Source organism: Kogia breviceps, chromosome 13, assembly GCF_026419965.1.
Source record: "Kogia breviceps isolate mKogBre1 chromosome 13, mKogBre1 haplotype 1, whole genome shotgun sequence".
Taxonomy (NCBI): Eukaryota; Metazoa; Chordata; class Mammalia; order Artiodactyla; family Physeteridae; genus Kogia; species Kogia breviceps.
Genome location: NC_081322.1, coordinates 493,735 through 518,232, shown reverse-complemented (window position 1 = coordinate 518,232; position 24,498 = coordinate 493,735). Strand labels below are relative to the sequence as shown.

Sequence of the window (24,498 nt, the reverse complement as noted above, 5' to 3'; positions counted from 1 at the left end):
TTGTTCTTTTCTTCCTCTCTTCCTTTGTAACTTGATGATTTTCCTCAGTGGTACGCTTTGATTCCTTTCTCTTTATTTTTAGTATCTAGTAGAGGTTTTCTTAATTTGTGTTTACCATGGGGCTTACATAAAACATCTTACAGTTGTTTTGTTTTTGTTTTTTTGTGGTACACGGGCCTCTCACTGTCGTTGCCTCTCCTGTCGTGGAGCGCAGGCTCCAGAGGCACAGACTCAGCGGCCATGGCCCACGGGCCCAGCCGCTCCGCGGCATGTGGGATTTTCCCAGATCGGGGCAGGAACACATGTACCCTGCATCGGCAGGCGGACTCTCAACCACTGTACCACCAGGGAAGCCCTCTTATAGTTTTAACAGTCTATTTTAAGCTGATAACAACTTAACTTCAATCACATACAAAAAGTATGGACACTTTTACCTTTCTCCACTCTCCATGTATTTTCCACTCTACATCTTTTTACACTGTGTATGTAGTAGCAAATTATTGTAGCTTTAGTTATTTTAAATTATCTTGTCTTTTAACTTTCATACCAGGGTTAAAACTGATTTACCTACCACATTTACAGTATTAGAGTATTCTGAACTTGACTACAAATTTACCTTTACCAGTGAGTTTGATACAGTTGACCCTTGAACAGCAAAGGGGTTACAGGAGCCAACCTTCCATGCAGTCAAAAATCCACCTATACATTTACAGTTGGTCCTCCATATCCACAGTTCTGCAGATTCAATGAACCATGTATTGTTTAGTTGTGTATTACATATTTAGTGGAAAAAAAGTCTGTGTATAAGTGGACTCTCACAGTTCAAACTCATGTTGTTCAAGGGTTGTGTTTTCACACATTTTCTCATTGTTATTTAGCATCCTTTTGTTTTATCTTAAAGAAATCCCTTTAGTATTTCCTGTAAGACAGGTCTAGTGGTGATGAATTCTTTCAGATTTTGTTAGTCAGGTAATGTCTTTTTCTCTCCTTCACTTCTGAAGAACAACTTTGCCAGGTATAGTATTCTTGGTTGGCAGTTTTTTTCTTTCAGGACTTTTAATATATCATGCTACTTACTCCTGGCCTGCAAGGTTTCTGCTGAGAAATATGCTGATAGCTTTATCAGGGTTCCCTTGTATGTGAGGAGGTGCTTTTCTCTTGTTGTTTTCAAAAGTTTCTCTTCGTCTTTGACTTCTGACAACCTGATTACATACTGTGTCTCAGGTAATATTCTTTGGATTGATGTTGCTTGGAGACTTTTGAACTTCATGAGTTTAAATGTCCATATCCCTCCCATGATTTATGAAGATTTTAGCCATTATCTCTTTAAATAAGCTTTCTTCTTTTTCTCACTTTCTTCTCTCTCTGGGACTCCCCTAATGCATATATTAATTCATTTTATGGCATCCCATAGGTCCTGTATGCATCACTTTTTTCCTTTTTGTTCCCTTAATTGGCTATTTTCTAATGCTCTATCTTTGAGTTTGTTGACTCTTTACTCTGATCAAGTAAGCTCTTTACTGAGTTTTTCTTTTCAGTTCATAGTATTCTGTTTCGTTCAGAATTTCTGTTTTGTTCTCTTTTATGGTTTCTATTTTCTTATTTTGTTCATGTATAGTTTTCTTGACTTAATTTTGTTGCCTATTTGTGTTCTCTTGTATTTCATTGAGTTTCTTTAAGATAATTATTTTGAATTCATTATCAGGCTATGTATAGATCTCCATTTCTTTAGGGTAAGTTATTAGAGATTTATTAGTGTCCTTTGGCAGTGACATGTGTGTTTGCCTCATTCTTTGTATTCTGTGTAGCCTTGTGTTGGTGTCTGTGCATCTGAAGGAGCAAACACCTCTTTTTAAACATGGTTTTGGCAGGTAAAGGCCTTCTCCTGTTAGGTCCCTGGGCTGATGATACTGCCTCCGGGACTGCAGCTGAGTGGGGTTGGGGCTGGGTCATGTGGCTGCTTCTGGGTCTGCTGTAGTTCCCATGTTAGTGAGCCTGTTACCAGGGGCTTGGGTGGGTATAGATCCTGCCTCCTGGTCCCTGAGTGGACAGGACTGCCTTCACGACCTTGGTTAGTAGGGCTGGAGCTGGGACAAGGGTCCACTTCAGGATGTGCAGCTGGGTTCAGAGATGGTGGGCTTGTTACCAGGTACGTGTTTGGGTGTAGCTCCTGCTGAGTCTCCAGCTAGGCCAGACTAGCCCTGGACTGCAGCTAAGTGGGGCTAAATGAAGTCAGAAGGTTGCTTTAAGGTTCACAGTTGAGACCAAGATCTATAGGCCTGCCCATAGGGGCATGGATGAGTGTGTCTCCCACAAGGTCCCTGGGTGGGTAGGACTGCTCCTGGACCATGACTGAGAGAGGCTGGAGCTGGGTCACAGGCAGTTTCAGGGTCCCCAGTTGAGACCAAGGACAGGAGGCCTGTTACCCAACGCATGGATGTGTACACTCCTCCTTGGTCCCTTGGCAGATGTTACTGGTGGCAGGTCATGGCCAAACAGGACTGTAGTGAGCCCACAGGGGCATGGCAGTGTTTCCAGGTCTGCTGCCAGGACCAGCGTTGGCGAGCCTCCCACCTGAGAGTAGGCTTGCCTTCTCAAATCAACTGTTCTTGGTCTTGGGCTCCACTTGGGCTTTGCAACCTTTTACCTGGATCCCAAAGCTCCCACAAAGGCACTTTTATCTGTGGGTGGCTGCCAAAGTATTGTTCCTATGGGGAGATACGATGGGACACCTCCTGTGTCAGTCCCTCTGTGTTGTTTCCCTCTGTGTTGTTCCTAGGAGCCATTTTCAAACTTAAACAATTTTTTATTTTGACAGTTTGATGTAGTTGAGTAAGATATTTAACACCAACTCTGTGAAGCTTTGAGAATTTAGCAGTAATTAACTTAATTTTTATATTGGTATTAAATATGTTTAATATAAAAACATATAAAACCTTAATTTTTTTCCCCAAGATCCATGAATAAAATGGAAATCAAGCACTTAGGTGTGATTCCTCTTAATTAGTTTAGTACGGATATTTTCTGGCACCAAGAAGAATCTATCCCAGATTTCAACTGCATGAAGTCAAATACAATGTGAATAAAACCAGTTAAGGTCTAAAAGAATCCATGAAGGAGACCATATCTGAACAAACCAAATTCGAAATGCTGCCTCTGAGTTTCATAAGTTCATGGGAACACCCAATCTTCTAAGGCCTGCATCTCTAGGGAGCAATTACTAAAAATAATCAGAATTTGAGAACAGCAAAGAAAAAATACTCCCATTGTTCCAGGTTTTAAACTAAAAAACTACATGATTACTTGAATATTTTAACTGTATTATGGGTACTTTTTCTGTCTTTGTCTCGCTCTCCCAATATATATTTCAATCAATCAATCAATGTCATTCTTAACATCTTCTCCCTGAGTTTCTAGCACCATTTTGGATAATCAGAAGGTAAGTATAACAATTACAGCCTGAATAAAAACAACTAAATAGAAGAATGGCATGGTTGCCTGGTTTCACTCACCCCCCCACGCAGTGGCGCCTCCTGAAGGTGGTGGTGGTGCTGGTGTCGTGGCTGCTGCCGCCCCTGCAGAGGAGAAGTCTGGCTGCAGGTCCAGGAGATCACTAGATGGTTTAGAAGCGCTGAAAGGAAAATATGATTTTAAAATCAGATTCTGAAATTTTAAAATGTAAAGATGCTTTTTAAATAAAGACTTATGCAGAAAACATCACAGATTTTGGCTATTTTAAATCCAGTAAGAGAATAATATTTTGTAAAGTACAGCAGTAAAGCATATGTTCCTCTATACCGAGAGTTGGCAAACAACTTTTGTAAAGGGCCAGATACTAAAAATTTTAGGTTTGCGAGCCAGACAGTCTCTATTGCTATTCGACTCTGCCAGTGCAGAGTGAAATAAGACATAGGCAGCATGTAAGCAAATGAACATGCTTTTGTTCCAATAAAAAATTATTTACAGAAAAAGATAGTGGGCTAGATTTCATTTATGGGCCATCGCTTGCCAACTCTTGCAGAGTTAAATTATACCTCAAGCAATGGGTCACTCAGCAAATCACAGAGCAGAAATTAAAAGGGAAAATCTAAATGCCTCAAAATAAGGGGGAATTTTAAACATGTTATGTCCACTGGGTAGCATCTGAAATGCTGGTTATGAGGGCTGTGACAAAAGGAAACGTACTCCAAATATTAAAGGTAAGAGAATTATTGGTAATTTTTTTCCTTTTCTTACACTTTGAGAGGTACAAGCCTAAGTAACTGTATGAAGTAGAGAAGAACTTAGTCTATGTACCTGAAAATAACCCAAAATATCACACATTTACTAGGACTACGTTTCATTTTGTGAAGTCATTTGGGTTTGGTACACAAAAATAAAATGAAAACCAAACAATATTAATAAATGGTTCGCTGCATTCTCATGAACTAACCTGACTGGTACAGCCGCAGATGCAGTTGCAAACAAATCAACTGGAGGGGATGTGTCAATAGTTTTAGCTGGTGTAGAATTAGGCGATGTAACAGTTGTGGCTGGAGAAGACTGAAAGGGAAGATGCAAAGCACACTCTGGTCAAATTTGAATCTACAGGACATAAGACAAGAGGACCTCCAATTTTCAGACCCATGCCATTCCCAGCAATTTTCTGGCTGCTCCTTGTGGGAGAAAAAACTCAAGAAAATTTGAAATTGAGAATTATAATAAATAATCAATACTGGACAAAACATGTTTCAAGTTTTAAAAATTATATGTAATTTATATAAAATTATGAAAAAAAAATATTTGGCCTAATGTTGCAATGACTTCTATGCATGTATTTACAACCAAAGCCAAACAATAAATTAGGAGTTTGGGATTAACAGATACACACTACTATATATAAAATAGATAAACAACAAGGTCCTACTGTGTAGCACAGGGAAATTTATTCAGTAACTTGTAATAACTTATAATGGAAAACAATCTGAAAAAGAATATACACACACATACACATATACATATATATAAGGGGTGAATCACTTTGCTGAACATCAGAAACTATCACAACATTGCAAATGAATACACTTCAATAAAAAAAATAAAATAAAATCAAAGCCAAACATATTTTCTAAACATTAAATAAGTGGGAAAGATCTTGCTAGCTGCCAAAAACGGAAAAAAAATTAATTGTAATGACTGCTGTGAAACCAAGGCCATTCTTTTCTTTTCTTCATCCTAAACAGATTTCATGTAAAGTTTTCTCAGATGCCTTTAAAATCTAGAAATGTAACTTACAAAATAGTTCACAGATGGCAGAGAACAATTCCCAAACAAGATTCAAGTCACTGACAGCTTGAGGATAGCCCATCACTGATATGAAACAGATAAAACTAAAAACGTGACATAAAACCTAACATTTATTGTCCTGGGCTGGTTTAAGAAGAGGACTTAATAGTCAGCTAATATATCAAAAAAAAAGTTTGCTTAGTAACTATCCTAACTCTATTTGGTATATTTAATTTGCTTGTATTCACAAGAGAAAGATTAATAGCAATCTCAAACCAATCCACCAATACTTAGTTCTATAAGTGGATACGAGACCTAACAGCAAGCAATATGCACAAAGACCAAGGTCAAGCAAGGGCCATTAGACACTGCTGTAACAGGACATCTAATTTCAAGTAGACCAAACTTAGAGGAAGTTTGAAAAAGAATAATTTAAGAAAAAGGACTGAGGAGATAAGAAATGTATAGGAGTTTCTAGACTTAAATAGTATCTGTTTAATAGCTGTTTGTCCAAGAATATAACTAATCAAGAACTCAAAATCCAAAGATACACAAGTGCCAAGTGCTCAGCACCTCAAGAAAGACAAACCCATAAGCAGTATGGATGCTGTTGCTCAGAAAGGGTGAACTCAAGCTTTGCTCTTCACCAAAAATTTAAAATTTCCAAATGGAATGTGAAAGATTATCAAGGGGATAGACAGGACTAACATTAATTTGCATGTCATCCATCGTGGACACTGACAACTCTGAAATAAATTAGTGGGTTTTTTTTTAAACAAATATATGTGGGCTTCCCTGGTTGGCGCAGTGGTTAAGAATCCACCTGCCAATGCAGGGGACATGGGTTCAAGCCCTGGTCCAGGAAGACCCCACATGCCATGGAGCAACTAGGCTGGTTTGCCACAACTACTGAGCCTGCGCTCTAGAGCCCACGCACCACAACTGCTGAAGCCCACGCGCCACAACTACTGAAGACCACGTGCCTAGAGCCTGTGCTCGGCAACAAGAGAAGCCATTGCAGTGAGAAGCCCGCTCACCTCAACGAAGAGTAGCCCCTGCTTGCCACAACTAGAGAAAGCCAACACACAGCAATTAAGACCCAACACAGCCAAAAATAAAATAAATAATAAAATAAATTTATAAAAATAAACCAATACATGTAAACACCTTAGAAAGTGATGTTTATGAAACACCAAGGAGAACGTAATGACAGCAATGAATCTACCAATATAAATGCAGAAATGAAGGTCTTCAAAGGCTCATTAAAAACTGCCTTGTAATAATAAGCTCTGAAGAGATGCGGGAGGTATGAAAACAGAACCAAAATAATCCTGTTACTACAAAAAGAAAAAGTCAAAATTCAATTTGGCCAAAACTCAGAAACAGACCATCCCAAAGGATTCCAGAATTTTACCGTACTCTACTCAGCAGTCGTATGGTGGAATTCTTCCACACACATAATGATTTTATTCCTTTTTCTTTTAATAGATCTTTATTGGAATAAAACTGCTTCACAATACTGTGTTAGTTTCTGTTGCACAACAAAGCAAATTGGCCATATGCATAAACATGTCCCCACGTCCGCTCCCTCTTGAGCTTCCCTCCCACCCTCCCTATCTTACCCCTCTAGGTACCGAACCGATCTCCCTGTGCTATGCTGCTGCTTCCCACCAGCCAACTATTTTACATTTGGTAGTGTACATATGTTGATGGTACTCTCACTTCGCCCCAGCTTCGCCCTCCCACCCCACATCCTCAAGTCCATTCTCTAGGTCTACCTCTTTATTCCTGCCCTGAAACTAGGTTCATCAGTACCATTTTTTTTAAGATTCCATACATATGCATTAGCATATGGTATTTCTCTCTTTCTGACTTACATCACTCTGTATGACAGACTCTAGGTCCATCCACCTGACTACAAATAACTCAATTTCTTTTCTTTCTGGCTGAGTAATATTCCATTGTATATATGTGCCATATCTTCTTTATCCATTCATCTCCCGACGGACATTTAGGTTGCTTCCATGTCCTGGCTATTGTAAACAGTGCTGCAATGAACATTGTGGTACATGACGCTTTTTGAATCATGGTTTTCTCAGGGTATAGGCCCAGTACTGGGATTGCTGGGTCATATGGCAGTTCTATTTTCAGTTTTTTAAGGAACCTCCACACTGTTTTCCATAATGGTTATATCAACTGACATTCCCACCAACAGTGCAGGAGGGTTCCCTTTTCACTACACCCTTTCCAGCATTTATGGTTTCTAGATTTTTTGAAAATGGCCATTCTGACCAGCATGAGGTGATACCTCATTGTAGTTTTGATTTGCATTTTTCTAATAATTCGTGGTGCTGAGCATCTTTTCATGTGCCTCTTGGCCAACTGTATGTTTTCCTTGGTGAAATGTCTATTTAGGTCTTCCACCCATTTTTTTTTTTAACATCTTTATTGGAGTATAATTGCTTTACAATGGTGTGTTAGTTTCTGCTTTATAACAAAGTAAATCAGTTACATATATACATATATCTCTATATCTCTTCTCTCTTGCATCTCCCTCCCTCCCACCCTCCTTATCCCACCCCTTTAGGTGGTCACAAAGCACCAAGCTGATCTCCCTGTGCTATGTGGCTGCTTCCCACTAGCTATCGATTTTATATTTGGTAGTGTATATATGTCCATGCCACTCTCTCACTTTGTCCCAGTTTACCTTTCCCCCTCCCCATGTACTCGAGTCCATTCTCTAGTAGGTCTGCATCTTTATTCCCATCTTGCCCCTAGGTTCTTCACGACCTTTTTTTTTAAAATACCATATATATGTGTTAGCATAAGATATTTGCTTTTCTCTTTCTGACTTACTTCATTCAGTATGACAGACTCTAGGTCCATCCACCTCACTACAAATAACTCAACTTCGTTTCTTTTTATGGCTGAGTAATATTCCATTGTATATATGTGCCACATCTTCTTTATCCATTCATCTGTTGATGGACACTTAGGTTGCTTCCATGTCCTGGCTATTGTAAATAGAGCTGAAATAAACATTGTGGTACATGACTCTTTTTGAATTATGGTTTTCTCAGGGTATATGCCCAGTAGGGGGATTGCTGGGTCATATGGTAGTTCTATTTGTAGTTTTTTAAGGAACCTGCATACTCTTCTCCATAGTGGTTGTACCAATTTACATTCCTACCAACAGAGCAAGAGGGTTCCCTTTTCTCCACACCCTCTCCAGCATTTATTGTTTGTAGATTTTTTGATGATGGCCATTCTGACCGGTGTGAGATGATATATCACTGTAGTCTTGATGTGCATTTCTCTAATGAGTAATGATGTTGAGCATTCTTTCATGCATTTGTTGGCAATCTGTATATCTTCTTTGGAGAAATGTCTATTTAGGTCTTCTGCCCATTTTTGGATTGGGTTGTTTGTTTTTTTGATATTGAGCTGCAGGAGCTGCTTGTAAACTTTGGAGATTATTCCTTTGTCAGCTGTTTCATTTGCAAATATTTTCTCTCATTCTGAGGGTTGTCTTTTCGCCTTGTTTATGGTTTCCTTCACTGTGCAAAAGCTTTTAAGTTTCATTAGGTCCCATTTGTTTATTTTTGTTTTTATTTCTGTTCCTCCAGGAGGTGGGTCAAAAAGGATCTTGCTGTGATTTATGTCAGAGTATTCTCCCTATGTTTTCCTCTAAGAGTTTGATAGTGTCTGGCCTTACATTTAGGTCTTTAATCCATTTTGAGTTTATTTTTGTTTATGGTGTTAGGGAGTCTTCTAATTTCATTCTTTTACATGTAGCTGTCCAGTTTTCCCAAAACCATTTATTGAAGAGGCTGTCTCTTCTCCACTGTATATTCTTGCCTCCTTTATCAAAGATAAGGTGACCATATGTGTGTGGGTTTATCTCTGGGCTTTCTACCTTGTTTCATTGATCTATATTTGTTTATGTGCCACTACCATACTGTCTTGATTACTGTAGCTTTGTAGTATAGTCTGAAGTCAGGGAGCCTGATTCGTCCAGCTCTGTTTTTCTTTCTCAAGATTGCTTTGGCTATTCAGGGTCCTTTGTGTTTCCATACAAATTGTGAAATTTTTTGTTCTAGTTCTGTGAAAAACACCAGTGGTAGTTTGATAGGGATTGCATTGAATCTGTAGATTGCTTTAGGTAGTATAATCATTTTCACAATATTGATTCTTCCAATTCAAGAACACGGTATATCTCTCCATCTATTTGTATCATCTTTAATTTCTTTCATCAGTGTCTTATAGTTTTCTGCATACAGGTCTTTTGCCTCCTTAGGTAGGTTTATTTCCAGGTATTTTATTCTTTTTGTTGCAATGGTAAATGGGAGTGTTTTCTTAATTTCACTTTCAGATTTTTCATTATTAGGGTATAGGAAAGCAAGAGATTTCTGCACATTAATTTTGTATCCTGCTACTTTATCAAATTCATTGATTAGCTCTAGTAGTTTTCTGGTAATTCTTTAGGATTCTCTATGTATAGTATCATGTCATCCACAAACAGTGACAGCTTTACTTCTTTTCTGATTTGGATTCCTTTTATTTCTTTTTTCTTCTCTGACTGCTGTGGCTAAAACTTCCAAAACTATGTTGAACAAGAGTGGTGAGAGTGGGCAACTTTGTCTTGTTCCTGAGCTTAGTGGAAATGGTTTCAATTTTTCACCATTGAGGATGATGTTGGCTGTGGGTTTGTCATATATGGGCTTTATTATGTTGAGGTAAGTTCCCTCTATGCCTACTTTCTGGAGAGTTTTTATCATAAATGGGTGCTGAATTTTGTTGAAACCTTTCTCGTCATCTATTGAGATGATCATATGGTTTTTCTCCTTCAATTTGTTAATATGGTTTATCACATTGATTGATTTGCATATATTGAAAAATCTTTGCATTCCTGGGATAAACCCCACTTGGTCATGGTGTACTTCCACCCACTTTTCTAACTGGATTGTTTGTTTTTTTGATTTTGAGCTCCATGTGCTATTTGTGTATTTTGGAGATTAATCCTTTGTCTGTTGTTTCATTTGCAAATCTTTTCTCCCATTCTGAGGGTTGTCTTTTTGTCTTGTTTCCTTTGCTGTGCAAAAGCTTTTAAGTTTAATGAAGTCCCATTTGCTTATTTTTGTTTTTATTTCTGTTCCTCTAGGAGATGGGTCAAAAAAGATCTTGCTATGGTTTATCTCAAAGAACGCTTTTTCCTATGTTTTCCTCTAAGAGTTTTAGAGTGTCTGGTCTTACATTTAAGTTTTTAATCCATTTGAAGTTTGTTTTTATGTATGGTGTTAGGGAGTGCTCTAATTTCATTCTTTTACGTGTAGCTTTCCATTTTCCCAGCACCACTTATTGAAGAGACTGTCTTTTCTCCATTGTATATCCTTGCCTCCTTTGTCATAGATTAGTTGACCATAGGTCGTGGGTTTATCTCTGGGCATTCTATCCTGTACCATTAATCTATATTTCTGTTTTTGCACCAGCACCATACTGTCTTGATTACTGTATCTCTATGGTACAGTTTGAAGTTGGGGAGCCTGATTCCTCCAACTCTCTCTTTCTTTCTCAAGATTGCTTTAGCTATTCCAGGTCTTTTGTGTTTCCATATGAATTGTAAAATTTTCTGTTCTAATTCTGTGAGGAATGCCATTGGTAGCTTGCTAGGGATTGCACTGAATCTGTAGATTGCTTTGGGTAGTATGGTCATTTTCACAATATTGATTCTTCCAATCCATGAACATGGTATATTTCTCCATCTGTTTATGTCATTTTTGATTTCTTTCATCAGTGTTTTATAGTTTTCTGAGTACAAGTATTTCACATCCTTAGGCAGATTTATTCCTAGGTATTTTATTCTTTTTGTTGCAATGGTAAATGGGAGTGTTTCCTTAATTTCTCTTTCTGATTTTTTGTTGTTGGTGTATAGGAATGCAAGAGATTTCTGTGCATTGTTTCTATCCTGCAACCACACCAAATTCACTGATTTGTTCTAGTAGTTTTCTGGTGGCATCTTTAGGATTTTCTATGTATAGTATCATGTCACTGGCAAACAGTGACAGTTTTACTTCTTCTTTTCCAATTTGTATTCCCTTTATTGCTTTTTCTTCTCTGATTGCTGTGGCTAGGACTTCCAAAACTATGTTGAATAAAAGTGGTGAGAGTGGACATCCTTGTCTTGTTCCTAATCTTAGTGGAAATGCTTTCAGTTTTTCACCATTGAGTATGATGCTTGCTGTGGGTTTGTCATATATGGCCTTTATTACGTTGAGGTAGGTTCCCTTTATGTCTATTTTCTGGAGAGTTTTTTTTTTAATATCATAAATGGGTGTTGAATTTTGTCAAAAGCTTCTTCTGCATCTATTGAAATGATCATATGGTTTTTATTCCTTAATTTGTTAATGTGGTGTTTCACATTGATTGATTTACATATATTGAAGAATGCTTGCATCCCTGGGATAAATCCCACTTGATCATGGTGTATGATCCTTTTAATGTGTTGTTCGATTCCACTTGCTAGGATTTTGTTCAGGATTTTTGCATATATGTGCATCAGTGATGTTGGTCTATAATTTTCATTTTTTGTGATCTCTTCTGGTTTTGCTATCAGCATGATGGTGGCTTCATAGAATCCATTTGGGAGTATTTCTCTCTCTGCAATTTTTTGGAAGAGTTTGAGAAGGATGGGTTTTAGCTCTTCTCTAAATGTTTGCTAGAAGTCACCTGTGGAGCCATCCGGTCCTGGACTTTTGTTTGATGGAAGATTTTTAATTACTGTTTCAACTTCATTACTTGTGATAGATCTGTTTATATTTTCGAATTCTTCCTGGTTCAGTCTTGGAAAATTTTACCTTTCCAAGAATTTGTCCATTTCTCTGTGGTTGTCCATTTTACTGGCATATAGTTGTTTGTAGTAGTCTCTTATAATCCTTTGTATTTCTGCAGTGTCAGTTGTGATTTCTCCTTTTCATTTCTAATTTTATTGATTTGCATCCTCTCCCTTTTTTTCTTGATGAGTCTGGCTAAGGGTTTAGCAATTTTGTTTATCTTCTCAAAGAACCAGTTTTTAGTTTTATTGATCTTTGTTACTGTTTTGTTTCTATGTCATTTATTTCTGCTCTGATCTTTATGATTTCTTTCCTAGTACTGACTTTGGGTTTTCTTTGTTCTTCTTTTGCTAGTTGTTTTAAGTGTAGGGTTAAATTGTTTATTTGAGATTTTTCTTGTTTCTGGAGTTGAGATTGAATTGCTATAAACTTCCCTCTTAGAAATGCTTTTGTTACATCCCATAGGTTTCAGGCCTTCATGTTTTAGCTGTCATTTGTTTCTATGTATTTTTAAATTTCTTCTTTGAGTTCTTCAGTGATCTCTTGGTTATTTAGTAGCACACTGTTTAGCCTCCATGTATTTGTGTTTTTTACAGTTTTTTTTCCTGTAACTGATTTCCAATCTCATAGCATTGTGGTCAGCAAAGATGCCTGATATAATTTCAATTTTCTTAAATTTTCCAAGGCTTGATTTGTGACCCAAGATGTGATCTATCTTGGAGAATGGTCCATGTGCACTTGAGAAGAAAGTGTATTCTGCCACTTTGGGGTGGAATGTTCTATACATATCAATTAGATCTATCTGGTCTATTGTGTCATTTAAAGCTGTAGTTCTTTATTTATTTTCTGTTTGGATGATCTGTCCATTGTTGTAAGTGGGGTGTTAAAGTCCCCTACTATCATAGTGTTACTGTTGATTTGTCCTTTCATGGTTGTTAGCATTTGCCTTATGTACTGAGGTGTTCCTTTGTTGGGTGCAGAAACATTTATAATTGTTACATCTTCTTCCTGGATTGATACTTTGATCATTATGTAGTGTCCGTCCTTATCTCTTGTAACAGTCTTTAAAGTCTATTTTATCTGGTATGAGTATTGTCACTCCAGTTTTCTTTAGATTTCTACTGCATGGAATATCTTTTTCCATCCCTTCACTTTCAGTCTGTATGTGTCCCTATGTCTGAAGTGGGTCTCTTGTAGACAGCATATATATGGGTCTTGTTTCTCTATCCATTCAGCCAGTCTGTGTCTTTTGGTTGGGGCATTTAATCCATTTACATCCAGGGTTATTATCAATATGTATGTTCCTATTACCATTTTCTTAGTTGTTTTGGGTTTGTTTTTGTGCATCTTTTCCTTCTCTTGTGTTTCCCGCTTAGAGAAGTTTCTTTAGCATTTGTTGTAAAGCTGGTTTGGTGGTGCTGAATTCTCTTAGCTTTTACTTGTCTGAAAAGCTTTGGGCTTCTCCACTGAATGTGAAGGAGATCCTTGCTGGGTAGAGTAATCTTGGTTACAGATTTTTCTCTTTCATCACTTAAGTATATCCTGCCGCTCCCTTCTGGCCTGCAGAGTTTCTGTTGAAAAATCAGCTGATAACCTTATGGAGATTCCTTTGTATTTTATTTTTGTTTTTCACTTGCTGCTTTTAATATTTTTTCTTTGAATTTAATTTTTGTTCGTTTGATTAATATGTGTCTTGGTGTGTTTTTTCTAGGGTTTATCCTGTATGGGACTCTCTGTGCTTCCGGGACTTGGGTGACTATTTCCTTTCCCATGTTAGGGAAGTCTTCAACTATAATCTCTTCAAATATTTTCTCAGACCCTTTCTTTTTCTCTTCTTCTTCTGGGACCCCTGTAATTCGAATGTTGGTGCGTTTAGTGTTGTCTGAGAGGTCTTCAATTCTTTTCATTCTTCTTTATTCTGCCCCTTGGCAGTTATTTCCACCATTTTGTCTTCCAGCTCACTTATTCATTCTTCTGCCTCAGTTATTCTGTTATTGATTCCTTCTAGTGTATTTTCCTTTTCAGTTATTGTGTTGTTCATCTCTGTTTGTTTGTTCTTTAGTTCTTCTAGATCTTTGTTAAACATTTCTTGTATTTTCTCAATCCTTGCCTCCATTCTATTTTCAAGATTCTGGATCATTTTTACTATCATTACTCTGAATTCTTTTTCAGGTAGATTGCCTATTTCCTTTGCATTTATTTGGTCTTGTAGGTTTTTACCTTGCTCCTTCATCTGTGACATAGTTTTTTGCGTTTTTTTTTTTTGAGTGGGATTGTGTTACTGTCTTACTGGTTGTTTGGTCTGAGGCTTCCAACACTGGAGTTTGTAGGTTGTTGGGCAGAGCTGGTTCTCAGTGCTGAGATGAGGAACTCCGTGAGACCTCACTGCAATGAATATTCCCTGGGGTCTGAGGTTCTCTGTTAGTCCAGTAGTTCGGACTCAGAGCTCCCACTGCACGAACTTCAGCCCAACCCCAGGCTCATGAACCAAGATTCTACAAGTCATGTGGGGTAGCAAAAAAAAAAACACCCCCAAACAAAAAAAACGAATAACAAAGTAAAAAATAAAATTAGACTAGGAAACTAACAGATATGTTAGAAAGAATATAAAAATAAAATACAGATGAATCAACCGGAAGGTACATCAGTACCACAATAGTAAAAAAGAGGAGGAGGGAAAAGAAAACAAAAAATGGGGGGAAAGGCTTTGGCTGTGGAGGGCAGGGAGTAAGCAAGGGCGAGGTTTGGGCAATGGGTGGGGCCAGTGCTCAGGACCCACAGGGCTGGAAAAGGCCCTGGGGACTGTTGGGGGTGGGGCTTAGGCTCAAGGAACAGAAGGGGCCCAGGCATGCCCCCCACCCCTGGTCTCAGAGGGCGGGGGACCTCACCTGGGAGCCCAGCAAGCTTCCTGGGCTCAAGTGGGTGGGGCAAACGCCCTCCTCTCCTCTCCTGCTACTCCCAGAGGGCCATATGCCACCAGGACCAATGCGGCTGGCAGGGAGGGGTGGGCCTTGGTGGGGAGGGGACCGGCCTGGGAGCTCAGCAGGCTCCCCATACCCAAGTGGGTGGGGCAATCACCCTCTGCTCCTCTCCTGCTCCTCCCACAGGGCCCCTCCGACCTGCTTCTCCCAATCTCCCCAGCCTCCATCCTATGCTCCCAGAACCCATGTGGCCTGGAGGGGGCTTTGGATTGTAGGGGACCACCCTGGGAGGTCAGAGGCTCCCGTGGCCCCAGTGGACAGGGCAATCGCCCTCGGTTCCTCTCCCGCTCCTCCTGGATGGCCCCTCCTGCCTGCCTCTCCTGATCTCCCCAGCCTCAGGGGCACTGATCTTGTCTGGTGGCCACTTCTCCTCCCCACTCAGTCCCCCTATGTCCTACCGGTTCACTTTGGGGTTCCTCCAATCTCCTTGGGCATCAGAGTCCCCCACCAGCGGCCAGCAGGCTCCCTAGCTGTGGGGAGATGCTAACTCTGCATCTTCCCACACCGTCATCGTCTCCCATGTGACATAATGATTTTAAACCTGGCTCTGTAGCAGAATCACCAGGGAGCTTAGGTTGTTTGTTTCTTTGTTTGTTTGATTGTTGGAGCTCCCTGCGGGTCTCCTGGGCAGCCGGCCAGGTATTGACACAGTAAAGGGTGTCTGGGGTACCCGGTGCAGTCACAATGCCAACCTTCTTGTCTGTAAGAACAGCAGTTACGTAACAGAAATTTGGCAAAGAGGAAAGAGCACATTTATCACATTTTTGCAGTGAAAATGGCAATGTGAAAAACACAATGGCAAATGTGAACTACTGACCTATAGAAGTAAATAGTCTTGTCACTAACAACCCTAATCCTGTCCTTCAGGATGCTAAAGGAGAGAGGGAGGTGAAGGAGATGTGACAGTTATTACGGTAGACTGTCTAAAAGGCATGCTTGTAAGGATACCCAACGACAGCTGGTTTCTCTACCATCAAAGCAGGCACAATGTTATGTGCCTTATTTATCTCACAGGGCTGTGATTCAGAGTACGTGAAAGTGCTTTGTACCTAGTAAGACGTTCACACTGAGACATTTGTTTTCAGTTGTAATATAAATGTATGAAAATTTCATCTACTTAAAGAAAAATTTAGTCCAGATAGAGGGCTAAGTAGACATTGCTATATGACACTGCTATATGACTAAGAAACTAATATAAAGGGGAATACATAAAAACTTACCTTTCCTCAAGAAATTAAAAATAAAATTACCATATGATTCAGCAATTCCACCTCTGGGTGTAGACCCAAAAGAACCGCAAACAGGGACTTGAACAGATACTTGTACACCATGTTCAAAGGAGCATTATTCACAATAGCCAAAAGGCAGAAGTGACCCAAGTGATCATTAATGGATGGATGGATGGATGAACAAAATGTGGTACACACATAGAATAGAATAGTATTCAGACTTAAAAAGAAAGGAAATTTCTGACATATGCTACAACATGGATAAACGTTGAAGATACTAGGCTACGTAAAATATGCCAGTCACAAAAGGACAGATACTGAAGGACAGTTCCACTTATTTGAGGTACCTAGAGTAATCAAATTCACAGAGACAGAAAGTAGAATGGTGCCTGCCAGGAGCTGGGGGTGAGAGGGGTCGGAGAGGGGGACGGGGAGCTAGTGTTTAAAGGGTACAGAGTTTCAGTTGGGGAAGATGACAAATGTTCTCCAAACAGATGATAGAGACGGCTGCCCAACAACGTGAATGCACTTAACGCCACTGAACTGTACAATCAAAAGTTGTTAAAATGGTCAAAACAGAACAAAAAACAAACTTACCTTACTTAATGGAGAGGGAGCACCAGATCTAAAAGGCAACCAAAAAGAATTAAAACTGGATATACATGAATACACTTGTAGAAGCACTTAAGTTTGATGCTTGGTCAAGCATTTACTTGTTTATATACAGACTTTTTTAGTAATGGATAAACTATTTTTTAAATATATTTTATCTTTTACTCAATTACGACATCTGCTTCCAATGTCTCCCATCCACTTAATTTCTAGTATTAGAAATTCTTAAATTCAAAATCTTTGTTTTGGTATCTCTAGCAACTCATTTAATTATTTGAGTTGATCTTTATTGCCTACATCCATCAAAAATAAACTGTTCAAACTGGAATTTTAAAAAATTTGCCAAGACTTGGGAAAAATAGTGCTTTACAGAATTTTTAAAAAACCGTCCAGTTTATTTTTAAAAGTTAGAAAACCCATTAAGGTTAAAGCACATTGTGATTCATTTAGTCATAACTGTGATACATAAAAGGAACACTAGAATTTTAAAAAAGATCCCTACAAGCCCTGTGCCTGATGTGTGTCTCAGCTTCCATACTGAGCTGAGACACACTGTGCATAATCCTAGAGATTGTCTGGTTTTTTTCATGGCTGTAATGAAAACTATCTATGAGAAATATTCCCATTATCCTGTGAGAACTTGGGAGCTGGAAAAAGAAGAGTAACCTCAATGCTTGTGTCTAAGGGAGTGAGGGAAAATCAGGAAGAAATACATTTTTTTTTTCAGTTAGATTGCTGGTAATATTGATTATATATTTCATTTCCAGCAAAACGCTTCAGAGACGACTGCCTAAACAGCTTAGGTTTTACTAACCTGAGTTGGTGGAAAATAAATTAGTAAGGAAACAAAATGAAGAAAAAAAGACATTTCAAGAAGAAGACTATCGTCAAGGTCTCAGAGGATGGCAGAGATGCCCTTCTACTTATCTACAGAGAAAATATCACACGTGCCAGGAGTAAAATAAAATCAGCAGAGATTTAGTAACTGGAGTTTTGTACAATATCATGAATTTTTGTTTCACTGGATATAGCAAAAGAAATTTAACAATATTATACGCCAGATTAATACCTCTTACGTTCAACTTCATTTGCAAACACAAGCCTGCCACTTCCTGTCTAAATTTAGTTTTCACTTAAAATGAACATGAAAGCAAGGGCTAACAGAGATTTCTGTGATATAAGGAAGATAGAAGCATAAGGGTTACACTTGATTAGGTTATGTGTAGTTAGGCTATCTTCAGAGTAACATATCCTATGAAGAAAAGGATATATGCTTCTCTATATTGCTCACCAAGGGTCTACTGAAATAAATGGAATCACAGTATTCTCTATATCTCAGAAACTGAGGAACCTAAAAATCTAGTACTGAGGTTGAAAATTCCCTAATGAGTTTTTGGTTAATAATTCCTCCACTCCTACCATTTTTTTCTCTTTACATTTGGGGAAAGGACGGGAGTTAAGTCTAAATAAAAATCCAAGAAAATAATAGCCTTAACTCTGCAAAGAAAACATAGAAGCCATCTGACGTGGTCAGTTTCTAAGAGTGAGTTAATTGAAATTAATTGGTTTCTCTCTCAAGAGATTTTCATGAACCAATTCTTAGTGGTACTGACACAGTGAGCAATATTAATACAGAAAAGAGAACTGAGGATGAACGAGACCTTTTTGAACTGTATTTCCAAACGAATACATAAAAGTTTCTAACATATTCTATACTCTGTAGCAAAATATATAGTAAAAATGACAGAATTTCTCTACCTACTACTAGAGAATATCATGCTCAAACCTAAGTACAAAATATGATAATTGGCACAAGAATCACTTTGTCAAGCTCTTGCATGAGTGCTACTACGAGATGACACTCGTAGCTACCCCATGGATTCAGCAAAAAAAATCTCCTGTCTCCCACTATAATCCCATTCAAAGCACTGTATCTTATTCGTCTGTCTTCTCCACTAGATGCCAATTTTTTTGAAGGAAGCAAACCTATCTCATTGTTTTATATAAGATAAACATATTAACCAAAATAAACTAACCAAACATCTTAAAAATAAATTAAGCAAACGTCTTAAAAATTATTTTGTATGAAACTAAACTGTCAGGATGTATGACTTCTGTTCCCATGGACCAGATCCAGGTTTTGCCATGATTTCATCAAAAAGGTAGAAACAGAGGTGCTCCCATTGGGGCCACAGCTTTAAAAAGCATCACTCAACACTGATTAAAGTCTGAGGGTTCTGAGGCTCAGAGAGGTAAATAACTCGCCGAAGTCTCATCATTCTTTAATGGTGGATTTCAGGCTCCAGTCCAAGTCTGTCTGTGCACGTTTCACATTCCAGCCTGTCCTGACAAAAACACAGGGGAGCCCAGCACATTTGTTCCTCCCTATACAACACACAAATTGCTCCTTTTTACCTGTTCCTCAGCTGACTTTCTACCCTACCACTCACTGGGGCTCTTCGCACTTTATAAAAGAAAACGCTGCAATCTTTTAAATATAATGACATTATTTAAAGCCCGATACTTATTTCAATAACTTCAGCTAGAGAAATTTAGTACATGGTGAACCCTGTTGGGGGAAAATAAAGCACAAATGTAATTTTAGAAGAGAATGAATGACCCATAGATCCTGTAACATGTTACAAACAAATCCATGGGTTTCTATGATGAACACAGAAAATGCTAGGGTTTTCACTTCCCATGTGTTAATGGTAAACTATCAAAAGAAGAAATTTTATTTCTTATTCACACACTAATCCCTACACAGTTTTTGGTCAAAAAAGCTAGCCAGAAAGACAAACAAAACACAGATGTGAAAAACCTATCTCTTCCAAATAATTTTGATTACAATAAACTTGAGTTTCTTGCACCCGCAACACTTAGTAAACCCACATATAAAATAAAATCAATTTCTCTCTTTTGTTCTGTGGAATTACAGAAACAGACAATATACAAAGGCATATCACACAGTATTGCATAGAATTTCAAAAACGAGTATCGGTGGAGATAAGGCACTAAATATAAAAAGGCCTACATATTTTTTAGCAGACATTTGAAAATGCTTCATTTTATGCACCTACTTGACTTAGAGGTTAGAATAGTTTTATACTGCTACCAGAAGACAAAGAAACCCGTTTAAGTAATTAATTTTCTTAATAGCATTGTCTTTTGGCACTTCTGGCATGTGCCATAGGGAAATCTTTTGTTTACTAAACAAGTGAAAAAGCCTTTGATTTCTAAAATCTAAGAGGGCTATCTGAATACACAACTAAGAGAGTCTGTTAGTCTTGATCAAAGAAGACCAAAATAAAACCATTTATGCGAGCCACCTTAAGAGAAAATTTTAAAAGTATAGTGAAAAAACACAGATGTGTAAAATGGACAGAAATCAGTTTTCAATGTTCTAAATACCAAATGTGGAATTTTAAGAGTGTTTTTTGCATTTTTAGGAATAACCAAATGCAAAAAAAGTCACTCAATGCAGTACTCACCCTTCACTTAAGGTCCCAGGTAAGCACAAACATACAAAGAAGAAAATAGTTAACTACTATAGTTCACTTATTTTAAAAATGGGGAATAAGCAAAAGACAAGTTCATAGGTGGTCTCAGCCAATTCAGAAAAGAAATCTGACAAGCATAAAATGATTTTAAAGGAGAGAGGAAAATTACACTCAGTACAAGGTAATTCAAAACAGAAGATCATTAAGTTCTTATTTTGCTACTCTTAGAAAGGTAACCAAGTGTCCATAGCTAAATAGTTCAAAAATAGTTGGCAGCTGCCACAAGGGAGCGGCTTTAGAGCTGAAGTTAGGGCTGATGAGATCCACTCTAGGAAGCGGCTTCTCACAGGACTGCAGCCCTGGCAGATTTCAGGAGGGAAGAGGTTGGACCTGTGCCCGGTGCGGGGACCTGAGGGGGGAAGAGGGCGGAGAAGTTGACTTGCACCTATGCGCATCCTGCATTGCCCAAGGGAGAGGCTCTAACTCTGGCATATGCATATTTCCTCAGCTAAAGGGATCCATCTGCCACAGGAAGAGGGACATTTCTCAGGCTTCCTGCCTCCTTTGGCTTAAATCCTAGGCGACTCATTTGGCCTCCCAGACACGAGGGGTGGAGGAGGCAGCAACTACTGGAAGCGGGCACCCTCTTTGGTGACTTAATATACTCGCAAGTCTTTTCAGTTGACATCAATCTACCCACACAAGTCTGATCGTCCATGGCCACACTGAAGTGGGCACAGACCTTGGACAATGGTACAACCTTGACAGAGCCCCTGAGAGGTCCTGTCATCCATCATTCCAAATAGCTCTGCCATCACAGCCTGAGAGAGCCCTACTCCGTTGTTTACCATCGAAAACTTAAGACATGCAATAATTTTTATACTAACTTGGATGAGATGACAAAAATCACCCTTAGCTAAACAACAGGCAAAAGAGCGACTCAAGACACAAGAGTCTAGATTCTGGGAGAATGCCCAGAGAGAAGCAGCAGAAAGGAGGTGCATTTTGATAGCTGTATCACAGGTAAAATCCACGATCAGCCTACAGCCCTGCAATGAGCATTTCACCGGTTGTCTCTACCAATTTCTGCTGTCGGTCTAAACAGAATCAACATAAAGCGGGGATACCAACAAAAACAGATTTCAAGCTGACGCTGTAGAGAGAGCTACAGTATGTTTGTAGGTGGAGATAATGAAGTATAAAATAGTCCCTGACCTTAAGAATCAGAAAATCCATTTAAACCACATATCGGAGCAGGGGAGGTGGGGAGGGGAGTCATAAAACAGTGTGGTGCATGATTAAGGAAGCCCTCATGAGATGGCCCTCCCAGGATGTGTAAAAGCACGCGCACGCAGAGACAAGGAGGGGAGGCACCCAAGATTAGCAGAATTCCACTCTGAGCGAGGCACAAAGACGGGAAAGTACCAGGTCTTGTGAAGCGACAAGTACGACCCCGGCTGGAGAGAAGACAAAAATGGAACCTGGACTTTTTTGGCATGCAGTCAGGAAAAATGGTCAAAAATCTAAGTGTCCAAACAGAGAGGTTGAAAATCTACTAAAACTACACTTATCACTGCTCAACTGCTACTCTGTCTAGAAAGATAACTGAGTCAAGTGTCAGCAGCATGCCATGCCGAAGGGTCCACCTGGGGAGAGTCTGAAGTCCAGAAAGCCATTCCTGAAGGCTCTGATTTTTCACAGTAGGGTTGGTAACATAACAGAGTGTTCAAGGCTGCTTGGGAAATTGGGTTCCCAATGATGACAGCCTCAATTTTTAGCGTGAGCAATTCTTTTCCTGAGGATTGTGAGTCCCTTCTGAGGGCAAAATAATAAATAAATCAGCAAGTCCAGCCAACACAGGTACAAGCTACTAGTTTGCTGAATTAGCCTGCAGATAGATTGCCTATAATGGGGTCACGATGTTGTAAGTTAATGGGAAGGGTAGGGGTTTTGAGGGAACTCAGGATAATTACAATAAAGCATACCCTAAAACGGTAGTACCATGATAAATCTCACTGTATAAAGAATGACTCTAGTATTTTTCATCTTATTTAGAATATACAACTAATGCGTACTTGTTTCCAGGTTTCTTTCCTTCTAATGTATTTAGATGCTGTTCAAGGGTCTCCATAAGACTGCTGGGAGCCTACAATAAGAAAGTAAAAAATAAATGTCTGCATTGCTTTCGTTCAAAATAAATACACTGGAACATCACTGTAACTTTGTATAGTGCAGGTCTGGACACCCTAATACATATGGGAGATAATTTCATTGCAGGGTCTTTTGGTACTTAGATAGTTAAATTCCACAGAATCTCAAACAGGCCCATCATATATATACTTAACTTCACTGCATAACAAACAGTGTTACAGTGTGGTTTCGGTGTAGAAATGACATTGGACAGACTTTTACTAAGATATTACTTAAATGTAGTAAACTCAATTAAATCAAGTTCACCGTATGTTTCCGTAAGACCACAGTGAAAAAAGTAAAGGTATTTGTATCCGTCAAAAATATAAGTGCCCAAATACAAATTTACAGAAATATGAAAATACAGTAAAATCTCACTTATCCATATTTGACTGAAATATTAGGGAAAATTACTACTTTATTAAAAAAGAGAGGGTAAGTGAGAGTTGTGGGGAAAAAAATACTTTAATAGTCAACCACAATTAAGATTTTCTTATTATTGAGTTATTTAATTTATATACATAATAAAGTAACTTTAACAAATATTAATGTTATAACAGACTACTGTGTTTCGGCAAATTTAATATATTTCACCTCTTTTATTAAGAAGTACCTGAACATTTTTATCATATTTTAGGCAATATAAAGTGATGGCATTTTGCTGTATATTAGGAGAAGAAATAAGAGGTTCATATAAATATTCCACCCCATCTATTCCTCAAGCATTAGAAATTTAACTTCACCTTTCTCGAATAATGTTAACCCAAGTTAGACTTTAACAGCAGCATAGGCATTCAAAGACTGGCATAACATTTATAGATACATTTAATTTTGACAATTATTCTTAAAATTAATATAAAATTAATTTTGAGGGATTTTAAAGTAACTATGCTAACTGCTAAAATAGTATACCTGTACATTTTACAGTGCACCTATGACAAATGAAAATAAAGTTCTTATTAAAATTGTTTAGTACATTTAATATTCATTTTCATTTCACTAAAAGACTCATATACTGCCTTAACAATAACATTATTATATATATAATTATGTGAGATTATTGTAGGTGTAAATTACTAAGTGAGCCACACATAAATTTATAAATATAAATTAGTAAGTGAACAAAAATATTAACTTGATCAAAGTGACAAAGGTAGGGTAGAAAGGGACAGCCCTGTGAACATCATATAAAAAGGTAATTACTATAGAGTAGAAAAAATGACTTTTAGGAGATATAATAAATTTTGAAAGTTATAAAAATTAGAATTCTTAATATGGCTCAGGTAAAAGTTGACTTAGCAAATTCCAGTAAACTACAACTAGGGGTATACTTCTAAGTTTTAATGAATGAATTTTTAAGAGATAAAGGAAATTTTGCTCTATAGAAAAATTGTAAACTACTAAGATGTGCTCGCTTAATAAACAGAATGTGTACGGTAACTTTAAAAGGAAGAAGACAGAAATGGCTTAACAATTTTTAGATGAATTCATACCTGATAACTTCCATTATAATTGTCATAATAGTAGTAATTATAATTGTCATAATAATGGAAGCTAGGAGGCCCGGGCATATAACTTGAACCTTTTCAGTTTCCATTCTTTCCATTGGGATCACAGTAAGGAAAAATATATCAAGCCATAGAACCTCTCTCCAGCTGGAAGACTGAGGTCCTCTGAATATTAAATGCAATGTAAAAGAAATGTGATTCTGTGCTAAACCTGTTTAAGAAATGCTATTTATAGTTATAAAATAGAGAAGAATATGGAATAACAAAAGAAGTAGTATTTTTTCCTATATAGTTTCTTAAATATGGAAAACAAAAAACCCCCCAAAACTAGGATGATAGTTTGCAATTTCATTCTTTCTGTAAAGTTTCTTAATAATTTAAGA

General features: G+C 38.1%; 1 protein-coding gene across 12 annotated transcripts in view; it reads right to left on the bottom strand.

The window, feature by feature from the left end:
* SNAP91 (synaptosome associated protein 91) overlaps positions 1-24,498 on the bottom strand; it is a 150,427-nt gene that overhangs the window by 52,976 nt on the left and 72,953 nt on the right. For all 12 annotated transcript variants that reach the window (XM_067011216.1, XM_067011218.1, XM_067011215.1 and 9 more), the window contains exons 10-13: positions 22,493-22,563; positions 16,903-16,930; positions 4,433-4,542; positions 3,513-3,631 (exon numbers count right to left, since the gene is read on the bottom strand). In XM_067011216.1, the coding sequence (XP_066867317.1) occupies positions 3,513-3,631; positions 4,433-4,542; positions 16,903-16,930; positions 22,493-22,563 (328 nt within the window). The remainder of the gene's footprint in view (positions 1-3,512; positions 3,632-4,432; positions 4,543-16,902; positions 16,931-22,492; positions 22,564-24,498) is intronic.